This window comes from Chelonia mydas, chromosome 4 (genome assembly GCF_015237465.2).
Source record: "Chelonia mydas isolate rCheMyd1 chromosome 4, rCheMyd1.pri.v2, whole genome shotgun sequence".
NCBI classification, from domain to species: domain Eukaryota; kingdom Metazoa; phylum Chordata; order Testudines; family Cheloniidae; genus Chelonia; species Chelonia mydas.
Window position 1 is genome coordinate 20,863,064 of NC_057852.1, and position 14,444 is coordinate 20,877,507.

The window sequence follows — 14,444 nt, forward strand, 5'->3', positions numbered from 1 at the left end:
TCTTCTCCTCCCTTCCTGGGCCCTTTGCTAACGTGAACAAGGTTGCTAAAAATAAACTGTAGAGGGACTAATTTACACAGGCCAGGAAACATGTATCAGGTGGTAAAAAAATTTCAGGGACTATCAGCCTTGGTTGGATTAGAATCAGTGACTCAAGTGAAAAGCTCCAGATCCCACTGCCATTGATTCCGTATATACATGTCAGTACAAATAAATGTACCTTGCACAGTTACATAGAAGCGTATTATGTGAAGAGCTGTCCAGTTTTATAATCTAACCTCAATTACCGAGGAGCTAAATTCTCTGGGATCTTCTTTGTGGTACTGTATTGCGCAAGCTGTCAGCACATACCTCCTTATGGTATGGCATAAGTAGTCAACATTTTGATAACACCTGCCTTCAGTCTTTGCAGGCAGAAGATATCCCTTCTTTTTCCACCTATTTTATCCCATTTTATTGTAAATTCAGATCTCAACATTTGAGACAAAATTCCCTGTTCAAGTCAAATTCAGACTGGAATCAGGTGCAGGTCTGGCTTTCATCCATTTATGCAAGTCTAAATCTGCCCCATAATCTCTAAGTACCTAATCATAACAGGGTGAAGTAGGATAACACTGAAGCATCTTCCCCTTCTTCTCAGATTTTCAAACTTTAATCCTCATCTACAAATTTCCTTGACTTTCTTTTAATGGATTTCTTTCAGTCCTTAATTTTTTTGTGACTTTACACTTGTAAATTATTTATAATATGCTGATTTGACCTAGTAACTTCAGATGAATAAATACATCTAATGAAAATTGAATGTTAAACATAGTTAATCACTTAGAGAAATCTAAATTATTTCAGTGACCTAGTGCAACCATGAGTTTGTTCTTTCAAATAGCAGTACAGTCTAGGAGTACTGTGTAGGACGTCGGCAGCAATGTCTGTGCCAGGTATTCTTCTTCTGTCATAAGTGATAATTACATATATTTGAATATAGCATCTCTTTTATTCTAAAGGATTCCAAAGTGTAAACAATTTATAGCTATAGGTACATATAAAAATTTCACCCACTGTTTAAATACCTATGCCACTTCTTCGAATAGTGCCCCAACGGGTGGTCCACTTCAGGTGTGCATGCACCTCTTGAACCCTTGAGATTTTCAGTTAGCAGTGTGTGTTTGGCCCACGCATGCGCCCTACACCTCCTTGTGCCAGACACCAAGGCTATATAAGGGTGCTCAGGCTAACCGCCTTCAGTTCCTTCTCAGCTGCTTCAGCCTGAGACAGAGCCTTAGCCTGTCTGCCTTGAGCATGCCTCGGCTTTTATCACTCTCTTAGAATACTTAGTGTAGTTAGTTTTAGTGTTATTATAGATAGTTAGTAGAGCTAAGTAGGGAGATGATAATTTTCTCCTCTCTTTCACTATGTGGGATTTGTTTCTCCTGGCAGGCCATGCCTGACTCTCTCCAGGTTTTAAACACTGCCTCTCCTGCTGAGAGGTCATACCAGTGAGCGACGGCTGCTCTAAGTGCGTCCACTGCTTGGGGGAGTCTCACATCTCCCAGAAGTACAACTTCTGTTTAGCCATCAAGTCCAGCGTGAGGAAGAACAGGGAGATTAAGCGCTAGCTGTTTATTATGGAGCGCTCCCTGGTACCAGCGTCTGAGCCAAGTCAGGAGACTCCCCTTATACATCTGTCTCCAGATAGATCCAGCACCCTTTCTATCTCAGCGCAACCTTCCCTTAACACCAGGGAGACATGGGAAGTGTCAGGGAAAGTTTCCAAAAAAGAGGAGCATGGACTATCACGTTATATCACCTTAAGGGGCCAGCTCTGAAAAATATCGGGTGTCTGACAAGATCCACAGTCTCCAAAGCCTCGATTTCTCGGCTTGGTGTCGTTGAGTTGGACTCCTCCTCCAATATCAGCGGGACTGTGAAGTCCCACAGCTCCAAGGAAAAAGGACACAGCTCCAATGAGACCTCGGTTCTGTGTTCAAGCAAGGAGGGCAGGAGTACACATCAGGTCGGGCACCTTCATGTTTGGCCCAGATGTTGGTACCTGCGCATTCAGAACCAAGCACGCAATGGCACCAGACACCATTGTTATCAACTTCAGTACACACCAATGGTACCATCGGTGTCAGTGACCGTGGCCTTGGATACCGTGCTGGTACCAATCCCTTCCGCGGTACCTCAAGAATTAAGGATATACAAGGGATCGCTGGATAACAGATGAGCCAGAGTCCCCTCTTCTCATGGGTACTGAGTGTGTCTCGATACAGACACACTGATCTCTTGATTACTGCCCTCCTGTACTGCAGGACTCTCCACCGTTTTCTGTGGGGTCCATCCCCCCCATTGGACGAGATAAAGGAAAATGAGGGAGACTTTCAGTCAGTCTCCTCTATTTATGTTCAGGGTTCTCTGACATACCTCCCCCAAGAACCCTTTGTCTGACAGTTACAGGAGGATTGCGCTTACTATCAAGGGTGGTGGAACTAACCCTGCGTGCCACTGACTTCCATATGGGCTCCCCTATGGCTGCATTGGGACCCCAGGGACTGGTATCTTCTCACAGGAAGGCCAGAGTTTTTCAGCCCTACCCTCCTTCCCTCACCCCCCTCTCCGCCCCCCATAGGAAGAGACGTTTGAGGAATAAGAGGCTAGGGCAGCCACCCTTCAAACACCTACCACTATCCACCCTCGTTCCCCTCTGCTTCTGACTGTTCCTCGAGGGACGTTTGGGTGGAGAAGGAACTGAGGGCGTTCGCCCACATACCCCTATATAGTTTTGGTGTCGGGCATGAGGAGGCATAGCATGCGTGCACAGGCTGAACAGACGCAGCTAACTGAAAATCTCTGATTGAGGACTCGAGAGGCGCATGCACACATGCAATGGAGCACATATCTCGAAGATCCACAGTTACTGCACCAGCTGAGTAATCTCTTCTTCCGGATAGGCCTGAACAGCTCTTTAACAGTGTTCAATAACATGGTACCTCAGTTTAGGTCAGGAAGTGAAGGATACCAAATGCATGGGGAAATGAGAGATGGAATGTAGCTATTCAAAAAGGCATTTGGCTAGGCCATAGGATTAACATCCTGATGTTGCAAAACCTGCCCAGGATACTATGGTGATGGGACCAGATCATATCTACTGTGACAGGGTCGGGCCAGATGGCTATAGGAGAGTAATAGAAGGCAGATATATTAGCCCCAGGCTAAGTAGGTCCCTTTTCCCTGGGTAAGGTAGCAGGGAAGGTTCCAGAACAATCAGGAACCTTCTGGAGACAATTAACACAGGCTGATTAGAACACCTGCAGCCAATCAAGAAGCTGCTAGAATCAATTAAGGCAGGCTAATCAGGGCACCTGGGTTTTAAAAAGGAGCTCACTTCAGTTTGTGGTGTGCGTGTGAGGAGCTGGGAGCTGAGAGTGAGAACGCAGACGGTTGGAGGACTGAGGTGTACAAGCATTATCAGACACCAGGAGGAAGGTCCTATGGTGAGGATAAAGAAGGTGTTGGGAGGAGGCCATGGGGAAGTAGCCCAGGGAGTTGTAGGTGTCGCACAGCTGTTCCAGGAGGCACTCTAGACAGCTGCATTCCACAGGGCCCTGGCCTGGAACCCGGAGTAGAGGGCGGGCCCGGGTTCCCCCCAAATCTTCCCAACTCCTGGTCAGACACAGGAGGAGTCGACCTGGACTGTGGGTTCAGAAAAATGGCCAAGCTGAGGGCTGCCGTGAAGCTCCAAGGCGAGCAAATCCGCCAATAAGCGCAAGACCCACCAAGGTAGAGCAGGAACTTTGTCACACTACATAGCTGGCGATCTGACCACGAATGGTCAAGACTTTTGGTTTTCATCTTATGTGGAAAAAGGTACCTTTGGTGGTGCAATACCCTCTAAAATGATATTAGATGATTGGTTCCGTGTTGTCTCAGAGTGATATGTGCCACCTATTGAATAGCCATAGCTCCTTCCTGCAACTGCGTATGTTTGGCTAGGCTTAAAGCTGGATAACTAATAAAATCACCACATGAGCTACATAAGAATACATATAAGCAAGAAAATATAGACCATCTCTTTTCTCCTACAAAATGTCAGGGCATATGAGCTGGCAATGATAACCTGAACCAGAAACTTAAAAAAAAAAAAAAAAATTTTTTTTGTTTTGTGTTTTGGGGTTGTTGGTTGGTTGCTTTAAAAAACAAACAAACCTGCTGCACTTCAGAAATAACCTGCTTTATAGGCACATATGTCACATTCCTAGAAGAACAAGGTACTGACCCCATGAAGTTAGAATTAGGAATTAAATGGCTCTCTCTTAGCAGGACGTGATGGAAGCTGTGGAGTCTGGGGTTCTTGTGGGCAACAGAGGCCAGAAGCGAAGTCTTTCCAAATGGAAAATGAAGCAATTATTATCTCTAATTTGCTATATAAGAGATCTGCGTGCCCCAAGATGTTGCTGCAACAGATGAAAGAAACAGAGAGACTTTCCATCTGATTCTGCAGCAGAATTATTATATGTTTCACTAAAATGACACAGTTGCTTAAGATGAAAACATTTGGCATCCATGCTCAGCTGCAGAAAATTAGTAAGTAAATGTGAGATGCTTTTCAGCTCATAGGAATGAATGGAGCTTAGACTAATAAAAAGAATACATTTGGGATACATTCAATTATTGTCAGACTCATATAATATGTTGATTGATTAAACAACTGTGCACCACATTATGGTGGTATTCTTTTGTTACTGTGAAAGCACTGTCAAATTTTTTGCAAAGTCTTTAACTCTCCTAACTATGAAGCAACAAAGTTGTGTTATTTTCAGGGATACAATCTATACATCAACACTTTTCCCCATGCTTACTAAGCAGACACTGAATACAGCAGACATAAATTCAGAACTGATCTTTCTCTAAGCAGCATACACTGTGTTGTGATTCGGGTAGGAAAAATTTGAAAACTGTGATGTTGGGAGTGGAGGGGATTGTTCTTGATAAATTGCTGGTGTTACTTATTCCAGTCAGAAAGTGTTAATGGGTTTACTAATGTAAATCAACTGAAGATATTAATCATTCTGATCAGTAGTTTAAACAAAGAAAACTCCTGCCCATAGTAGATGTTCAGATAGTTTAATGCTAGAATGTTGCAGTTAATTGTTGGATAGTACATGAAGCTAATATGTTTTTTTTTTTTTCCAAAACTGTTCCTTTTTTTTCTCTGCTTCATTATAATCATGATGTTTTAATTAAAAATTTTACTCATGATTAAAATTCTGTAGGGGGATGCCCCCCTCACTCCCCACCTATATTTTATTAACAGTAGCATGATAGAGAGTTTGTGATTTAGGCTTTAAAAATATACATTTCCACTTAAATGCTACGCATAAGGAAAAAACGACTGTGTGTGTGTGTGCGCGCGCGCACACGCCTTCTTAAACCAGTTATGTCTTCTTTCCCAGGTAACATGCATGTGTCGCTGGCTGAAGCCCTGGAGGTTCGGGGAGGGCCACTGCAGGAAGAAGAAATATGGGCTGTATTGAATCAAAGTGCGGAAAGCCTTCAAGAGTTATTCAGAAAAGGTAATCTCTTATGCCTTTAGAATGGTAGCACATATGCTACTGGAGAAATGTTGAGAGCAAGTTAAATATCTTTGCTTTAAAGGAGTAAAAGCTTGAAGAAATGACAATGTGTCAGGCGCCAATCTGGAGCATCTGGAATGCTGTATGCGATGAATTCTTTAGGCATTAAACCGCCCTGGGCAAAGCTAAGGGTATTCTCTCTTCCTTCTCCCTGCAGCCATCCTCCTTTCCCCTTTGCAAATGTAAATTAGGCTCAAAGGTCAGACTTCTGTAGCAGCCTTAAGCTGGTCTCTGAAAGCGTACTTGTACCGATGTGGAGAAGTTGTATTTACATGTGCTAATTGTTGTACGTAAATGTGCACATACGACTATATGTGTAATTTTACTCTGAGAAATTGGACCCTACTTTGAAAATTACTTATTTCTGCAACTGTCACAAATCTGCCCATGGTAGGTCACCCTCTTTTAGACAACATGGGGAGTGCACACACGTGAGTCCAATTACTCCACCCCAACCCCAGTGGATACTGCCGGGCGTCTTTTTAGCAGGCTGGTGCTCACCTTCTGGCAGGGCCTCTTGACAGTCTCTTCTGTGTCTCTGGTGAAGCCACCAAACAGCCTGTAGTCAGCAAAAAGGGTTACACAAAACAAAAGTAAAGAAAAACCTGTAGGCAGCTCCTTCCAGGATATGGGCATCTCTTACTTCAGAGCAGTGATACTCACACTGAGGCTTGGGAGCCACAAGTGGCTCTTTAATGTGTCTCCTACAGCTCTTTGCAGCACATGATATTAAAACACTGTGTGATTTATTCATTAACCAATCTAAGTTATTAACCAATCAGGATGCCTTTACTATGTTATTAACCAATTGTAGAATACTTGGTCAGTCATTTTCCTGTGAGAATTACATATAAATTCACACTATTGTGGCTCTTTTGGGAAATGTTGATCGCTAATTTGTCCCCTGAACCATTGAGTTGGGAGTATCACTGCTTCAGAGGGATTGTTGATGTCCTGGGAGTATCAGTATGCACTTCAGAGTTCAGTAGGCTCCAGTGCAAAGCTGCAGTTCTTTTTCCCCTTCGACTCAGGGTGTCTGCACCCTCCTTCTGGGAGCATAGGGGCTCTGTAAGCTGCCAGTCCTCTCTCCAGGACTGGAGAAGCTCAACAGCCTATTCCCTTCCCAAAGTTTTCACCCATCTGAGTAGAGTTCCTTCTTTTTAACTCTTCCTCCAGTCCTGGCATGATTTGTAGGTGCAGTGGGGCCCAGCCCAAAACAGCTCCGTAACCCCTTCTGTTCTAGGGAAGGGTTTATTTACACAGTCACAGCTACTAAATAAAGGCCCACTAAAAAAATTTTTTTCAAGCATTTAATTCCAAACTGACACTTCATATTTTTTAACAGAAGTGTAAAATAAAACGTAGGAATTGCCATATAGTATCAGACTCATGTTTTGTCTCGGCTGCTGTCTCCAACAGTGGCCAGTACAGGTTGCTTAGGTCATCTCACATTAGGCAGATGTGGGATTTTCCTGATCTCTAATATTTAAAGATTGGTTTAAGCCCTGAAGCATGAGGTTTAATTTTCCTTCCAAAATTGTCAGTTAGGGTAACTAGGAATATTATTTATATCCATGTTAATGTCCAATCCTTTTTAATCTTGCTAAATTCTTGGCCTCAATGACTTTCTGTGGTAATGAGTTCCACAGTTTAATTATGCGTTGTGTCAAACATATTTCCATTTATCTATTTGAATCTGCCATGTTTTAATTTAAATGAATGTGTCCTTGTTCTTGTGTTACAAGGCAGAGAGGGCAGAAGTTCCTGTTCTACCTTCTTTATGCCATTCATTATTTTATATACTTTTATAATGCTTTCTTCTTAGGCATACTAGTGAATGCTGTTTTCAGAAAGTGATTTGGACAAAAACAAACTGTGGGCCTAGTCTTATGAGTAGTCCTGCTGGTTTCAATGGGGCTATTCATGTGAGTAAAGTTTTGTAGGATAAGGCCTTGTTGTAGCATTTTTTGGAAGGTTCAGATGAATCCGAAAGTTAAGAGTTCAAAATGTGGGTCATCTATATTGGACAATAATTTTGTTTTAAAGGGTTACAAAGAAGCTTATGAAAAAACTTTTTCGGTTCACAAATGGGACAGCTTTTCAAATATATTTAAAGAACTGGAATAAATCTTTCAACCCCCTTAAGGCTTTTAATCTTGCAGTAACAAAAGCCTTGTTAGCCAATTCTTTTAAAGTAAGTAATGGGCAATAATCAGCAGGAATTACTATGTAGTGACAGTAGGATTATTTTAGAACAAGCATGATTTTCATTGAAGAGTTCCTATTAATTCCTTCCACACAATTTTCAGAGGTAAAAATGGCCTGTGGAAAATATGATTTTAATTGAGTTCATCTGCATAATTGAGAGAAGATTTACTGTTTGTTGTCCTAAAGTGGGGTTTTCCTTTCTAACTTCTTAAATTTTTTAAAGACCACCACCACCAACAATCCAGCCTTATAATAAAAAGGACAGTCAAAGCTGATTAATCAATGCTTAGTTTATTTGTATGTCTGTACTTGAAAGGTTTAATTAGGAATGTAGCCTGTAGAACAGTGATACTCAGACCTCAGTGGTTCAGGAGCCAAATTAGTGATCAACATTACCCAAAAGAGCCACAGTAGTTTGAATTCATTGTTTCATTTACTATAGTACCCAACCTTTTGGGATTTCCATTAGTTCCCTCCAGGGTTCTCTGGCACACAAGCAATACCTCATAATCAACAGTGTCAAAGGCAGCCAATTATTGGCAGACGTTGAACAATCACTATCGTAACATGGCTAATTTCAGAAATTATTTTTTTCCATGTAATGGAAGAAGATTGGCCAAAACAAACTACTACTATGGATTTGATAACTTCGTTACTTCCAAAAGTCTTGTCTGTTTTGAATGTAGCCTTCTGCATTTTTTATGTTTGAGCCCAGAACCTTACCCCACTCAAGTGTTTAATTAAAAACAAAGCTGAAATTGCTTCTTATATTGTTTACCATAGATGGATTAATTACAGTATGTATAATTCGTTAGCCAATATACATGCATGCAAATTATTATGCCTACTCTTTATTTACAATTCTACCAGATGACAGAATCATTAAATCTTAGAACTGTAGGGCTGGAAGCGACCTCAGCGAGTTCATTACCCCATCTCCCCACACTGGGGCCGGATTAAGTACACCTAGACCCTCCCTGTTCTTAAAACCTTCAATGATGGGGCTCCACAACCTGCCTAGATAACCTGTTCCAGTGCTTAACTATCTTTGTAGTTAGAAAGCTTTTCCTAACACCTAACCTAAATCCCTTGCTACAAATTAAGCCTATTACTTCTTGTCCTACTCTCACTGGATATGAGGAACAATTCATCACCATCCCCTTTATAACAATCTTGTACGTTATTTGAAGACTATTACTATATCTTTAAATACTGTGTCTTCTTTTATGTAGACTAAATGTGCCCAATTCTTTCAACCTTTCCTCATAAGACGTGTTTTCTAAACCTCTTGCTGCTCTCCTATGGGCTGTCTCCAATTTTCTGCAATTTTCTGCATAAAGGCACTTCATAAATTGTTTCCATAGCTAATAAGTAATGGAAAAAATGGTTTGAAGTGTCCTATCACTGAAAGACAAATTTTAAAAAAATCAGCTCTGGACACCGAATTGGCTGCATGTTGTATGATAAGTTGTTAAGTGGAGGAGAAGATCAGGCAGTCTGGTATTGCTAGTTAGAGTAGTGATAATATTTAGATTAATCTGTAGATAGATTTGAAAAAGCTGATCCTAGACCTCCTCCTACTTAATTACTTGCAACAACAATTTTGTTGTTTAGAGGGTGTCTCAGCTGTTTCAGACATGCTGGGTCTTGCACCCTGTACTCCATGAGGTCAGAAGTAACAAGTCTTTCAGGTGCAATATCTTTGGTGTGTGTCTGTAGAAATGAAAAGGGCATGTCATGTTTTTTGTTGCCAAGAAAAAATAAACCAGGAATCACCTGCTTCAGCTAGATAACTTGTGAATAATCACCCAAAGTTAAGGGTAGAAAGGACCTAATATGTCACCTGGTCCAATCCCATATCAAGATATGTGTGGTGGGGAACAGAAAAACATGTGGACCAGGTGGAAAAAAAAACGGGGAGCTGAGGTGAAACAGACAACCAATAGGACCAGGCAAAGTTGAATGAGTTAAAAATAATACCAGAGTGGAATGGGGAGAGACCAGGCCAGCTTGCGAATTGTGGCTGTATGGAAGAAAGAGTGTGTACATGCATGCATGCATGCATTGCAATACAGTATTATAAAACATTGGTGGTAGGGAAGTAGTAATTGTTTTTCTGGGACCTGAAACTCCTAGCTGAAGTCCTAGTCATAGTATTAAAACTACTAGTGGACCCCTAATAAAAAAAAAATCTCCTTCCCTGTCTCTCCACTACTCTGAGAAGGGAGTTAACTGCAACAGGTCACAGTGTACGCTCCCCCCTTGTGCTCTTGTAACTATGTTGCTGGTGTGTTGGGGGTACGGAGACAGGGATCTCCCTGCCCCTCTTCTGTCCCACCCGCCTGAACAAGGAGAGGATGTGGTAGTTCTGCAGAGCCTGTTTCTGTCTGTGCACAGGGAATGGTGGTATGGTGCACCATCCACTCCCTTCTGCTGGCTCGCAGGGTGGGGCATAATCTGGCCCTATCTAAAGACTTGTTGGGTACCTGCCTGACCTCCCACAACCTGGCCTTGGCATACCCTTAAAAAACTGTCACATCCATAGAACAGGGCATTGAGAAAGATGCGTATTGAGAAACTGTTACATGGAGAGGCTTTTCTCTATTTTTACTATTTGCTAATGGTCACACACAAAAAGATGGGGACAGGTAAAACAAAATGAAGTTGTAGCTGATAAAATTTATAGTCATAAAGGGGACACTTTATGGAGGAATTGAAGAGTGTGTGTGTGTGTGTTATTTCTCTGAAGTGAAAATTCAAGAGTACCAGTCATCAACATCTTAAAAGTGACAATTTTTACGGTGCTGCTCAAGGTTATTGTGTGACTTCAGGGATTTTTATTTTAGCTGCATGTGTGTCCATTAAATTGCTTAAAGGATTATTTCAAAATTACTGCCTTACATTTGTATTGCATACTGTTTACCTGAATAATCTCCCTGGTTTTATTGCCTTTTAAACCAGTTCTGTGTCTCTTTTTTTAAACTGGACCACACTGTTTATCTGTCTTCTGGCAATGCTTAATAAACTCTGCTCTCACAAGTGTTTTGTTACCAAGCTGCATAATTCTGGACTTAGCTCACAAGGCTGGCAACTACCGCTCAGTAAAGACTAGTGGACACATAATTGATCAGAAGCCATACCAAAAATTCCAGTGGTTTTGAAAGGAGGATTTGGAGATGGTTTTTGTAAAGATTATTCCTGTATTTTGGTTAGAAGGAAGGGACCTCTCAGAGGATGTTTCCCTTATTGCTGCTGTTAAGAGTTCTTCTGGAGGAGCAAAACAAGAAGAACTTCAGAGCAGGCACGAAGAAGCTTAATAATTAGTGAAAAATTCTTTCGCCCTCTCCCTGACCTCTGGAGAAGCTCCTCTGCCTCTAGGAAACGGTCATTCGCTTTCTTTGTACCTGGCTTAATGGCTATGTTGTTTTAAATTACTTTTGTTGATATTCTACTTTAGAAGCTCCCAGTCAGTTACCTTCCCTATGTTTCTGGGAATAAATGTCCAGCCTGAAATAAAAAGGAAAAGGAAGAAAAGAAAAAGGTCAGATGACATATTTTTATTCCTATGTCTAAATTGGTCGAACTACGTTAATTTGTAGATTGAAGTGGAGCCTGTCAACGCTTTAGGAGCAAGTCCTGGTCGAAGGGTATAACCTGGGCAGCAAGGGTGTGTGCTGAAGAAGCCTTTAGGGGTGGCAGGACAAGGAATCCACTTGGTGGTCCGTACTGTGGCCTAAGGGCTGCTATAACCCCCAGATCCATGTATCCTCCCATATACAGTGAGTGAGTGTGCAGTGGGGAGGAGAGCTGGTATAGTCAGGATCCACTTGCCCCACACACTCCATAACTCCCTCTTTGTGCTTGGGGCACAAGTTGCACTATGGATCACAGCTCCATGGCCATATTCCCGGTCACATCCCCCTACATGGGATCTTGAGCATCCTGTCTGCAGTCTCTGTTTTGCTGAGCAGAACAGTATTGGTTCTGCTGGAGTGAATGTCCTGCAGAGCAGGCAGCAGGATTTACCCACTCATAATAAGTGTTGCATTTGTATTGCTCCTGAATTCCCCTTTTATTTCAAGTAGTGAGTATAGGGAATATATCATTATTCCATTAATATAAATGTGGTGTTCAGAATTATTTTTGCCTTAATTCAAAGTATAGTTATTTGGAATATCAGAGCTTAGATTCCCAACTAGTAGTCTTTATACAGTAATAGCTGAATACTACATATGTTCAAACTTGAAACCTTTATTTTTGTAATGTAGCGCATATATGTGAACCCTCAGCTGTGTGTATGTGGTGTGTGTGTGTGTGTATATATATATATATACACACACCCATACTCTGTCTTCATACCATAGTAGATAGTTAAAAAGAGAATGTTTATTTGTCTTTTCCCCAAGGAGAGCTCCCCACCATGTTAAACAAACCATAAATACACAGAAGAAAGTTCTGAGATATTTTTGTCAAGTGTTTGAATAAAAAGGGTTCCTCTAAATAAGAAGAGAGTACAAATTCCTCCTTTATACCTAGTACCAGCACAGCTACAAAAACTGCTTCTGCTTCTCCGTGGTCTCCCAGCGATGGCACATCATGCACATTTATTTACATGTTATCAGGAACTGGTAGTGGAATAATATTTTAAGTGAGAAATACCCATGGAAGGCATATTTCCTAATTCATGTAAGTCTATTTTTTTTGTATACTTGCACAGAATACTTCTGATGAAGGAGTCTGCCATGCTTTACATGTTAAATCCCAGGTGCCAAAGGTTTGTAAATATATTTAATGATCCTGGGATGAGCATTTTTTGCTGTACGTTGTCAACCAAATTTTTCAATCTGTAAAACTTTTTCTTTCCATTATAACAATCAAGAATAGTTTGTTTATGCACAATTAGTAGGCATCTAGTGCACAATGCAGACTGTTTAGTTTGCGCCATCTGGAGAAAAGTGATTTTACAAGCATGTCTTCTAATTCAGAAATATGAGCAGAGTGTCTGTGCAAGCTTTTCTTCAAAAGGATTTTTAATATATGGGTTCAGTTCCATGACAGGCAGTAATTACTTTGAAGAAGGCCTTGAGGTTTATTGAGTAAATGATCTGGGTTTTTTAAAGTCTGTAAATGCATATTTAAGGGATAGCTTTTACAATACCAAGTCACAATCTGTTTCTAAAGCAGTCATACAAAATTGCTGTATCACCTTCCATGGTTTTTTTTAAAAGAAAAGTTTTAGTGCTGCTGTTTAATTCATGTTATTTGTGCTATCTGTAGTTTTAATTGAAGCTTGAAAAATCCACTCACCCAGGGCACCTACATAGCTTTCATGAGTGAGTCCTATTCGCTTCTTCAGAATTTAAGACTTGATTTAAAACAAAAATTCCAGTTCTTCTGGTTGTGAAAATGGTCTTCCAGATATAAATGGAGTGTAAACTGATGCGGTGGTGGCTCTCAAAATCTTCAGAGAGTATCCAAGCCTTTACTGGTGCTCCTTGCTTTGCAAAACAGCAGCGGAGTGAAGTTAGAGACTCCAGTTTTGCTCCTGGTATCCGGAACCCTTGGGAATCATGGTCCATTGGATAGAATACTAGCCTGAGAGTCAAGAGACCTGGGTTTTATTCCAAGTATGGTCACTGACCTGCTCTGTTAAATTAAGTGATTCATCCCACATTTCTGTACATTAATTTCCTGGCTGTAGAATGGGAATAGTGATGTTTGTAAAAGGTGTTGAGATCTGTGGATGCAAAGCAAACTATTAAAAGTGAATTGTTTCTTTCTTATAATTTTCATAGTGGATTTAGGGCAGGACTCAGATGAATGGCACATGCAGTCCCCTAATGGCATGACTCCTGCCATAGAGATGGGACCCTGAAGCAAGAAGTAATTCAAAGAGGAAGTCAGGGATGTTTGTCCTGCCTTTCTCAGCATGAAACTGTTAGTGTAACAGGAACACCAGCAGCAGGAATTGAGCTGCCTATGTGTTTTCTTCCAGCAGTAAACAAGTGGTATTTCATTTAATTATTTTGTCCCTGCTATTGTTTGCCTGGGGATATTTCCTCTTTGTTCTAGCTCACAAATAAGCAGACGGTGAGGCCAGGTAAAATCAGGGGAAGAAAGATGGCCAGTGACAACAGTGAGTAGGGTGACATGCAGCAAGACCGGGGCGGGGGGGAAGGGGGGGAAATACACTTCTGTCTTTCTCCCAGAGCTACTTCCTGAGACAGGGGTCCTTCTCATGTTGGAGGAGCCATTGCCTTTGGGGGTTGTCTGGGGGTGTACCCAGAAATGCTCTTCCCACCAGCATAGTAGCTGTTGCATCATTTTATTAGTTCATGAAACTGCCAAGAACTGGATCAATTTCAAGCTGTTCCTGGGCTGGTTGGGAAACCTAAGAGAGGCAGCAGAGGAAGGCCCTGGATTTATTCGCTGTGAAAGAGAACTTAAAAAACCTGGAAGTTGGAAGAGGGGTAGATTAGTATCCCACGCTTGGAGCACCCAGAAGGTTCTGCAGTGCAAGAATGACAAAGTATGTGCACCTTCCAGCAGCCAGTGGGTTTGGAGGGTTGGATGGGGACTTCAAATTTAATCAGGCATCTCTTACCC

The 14,444-nt window shown here is 41.5% G+C and overlaps 1 protein-coding gene across 17 annotated transcripts in view; it reads left to right on the top strand.

Annotated features, from left to right (window-relative positions):
- Positions 1–14,444, top strand: part of PTPN13 (protein tyrosine phosphatase non-receptor type 13) — a 184,377-nt gene that overhangs the window by 36,741 nt on the left and 133,192 nt on the right. For 16 of the 17 annotated variants that reach the window (XM_037896821.2, XM_043545416.1, XM_043545418.1 and 13 more), the window contains exon 2: positions 5,451–5,570. In XM_037896821.2, the coding sequence (XP_037752749.1) occupies positions 5,456–5,570 (115 nt within the window). In that variant the 5' untranslated portion in view covers positions 5,451–5,455. Of the gene's footprint in view, positions 1–4,817; positions 4,935–5,450; positions 5,571–14,444 lie in introns of all 17 variants that reach the window. The other variant, XM_043545414.1, reaches the window with a different exon arrangement.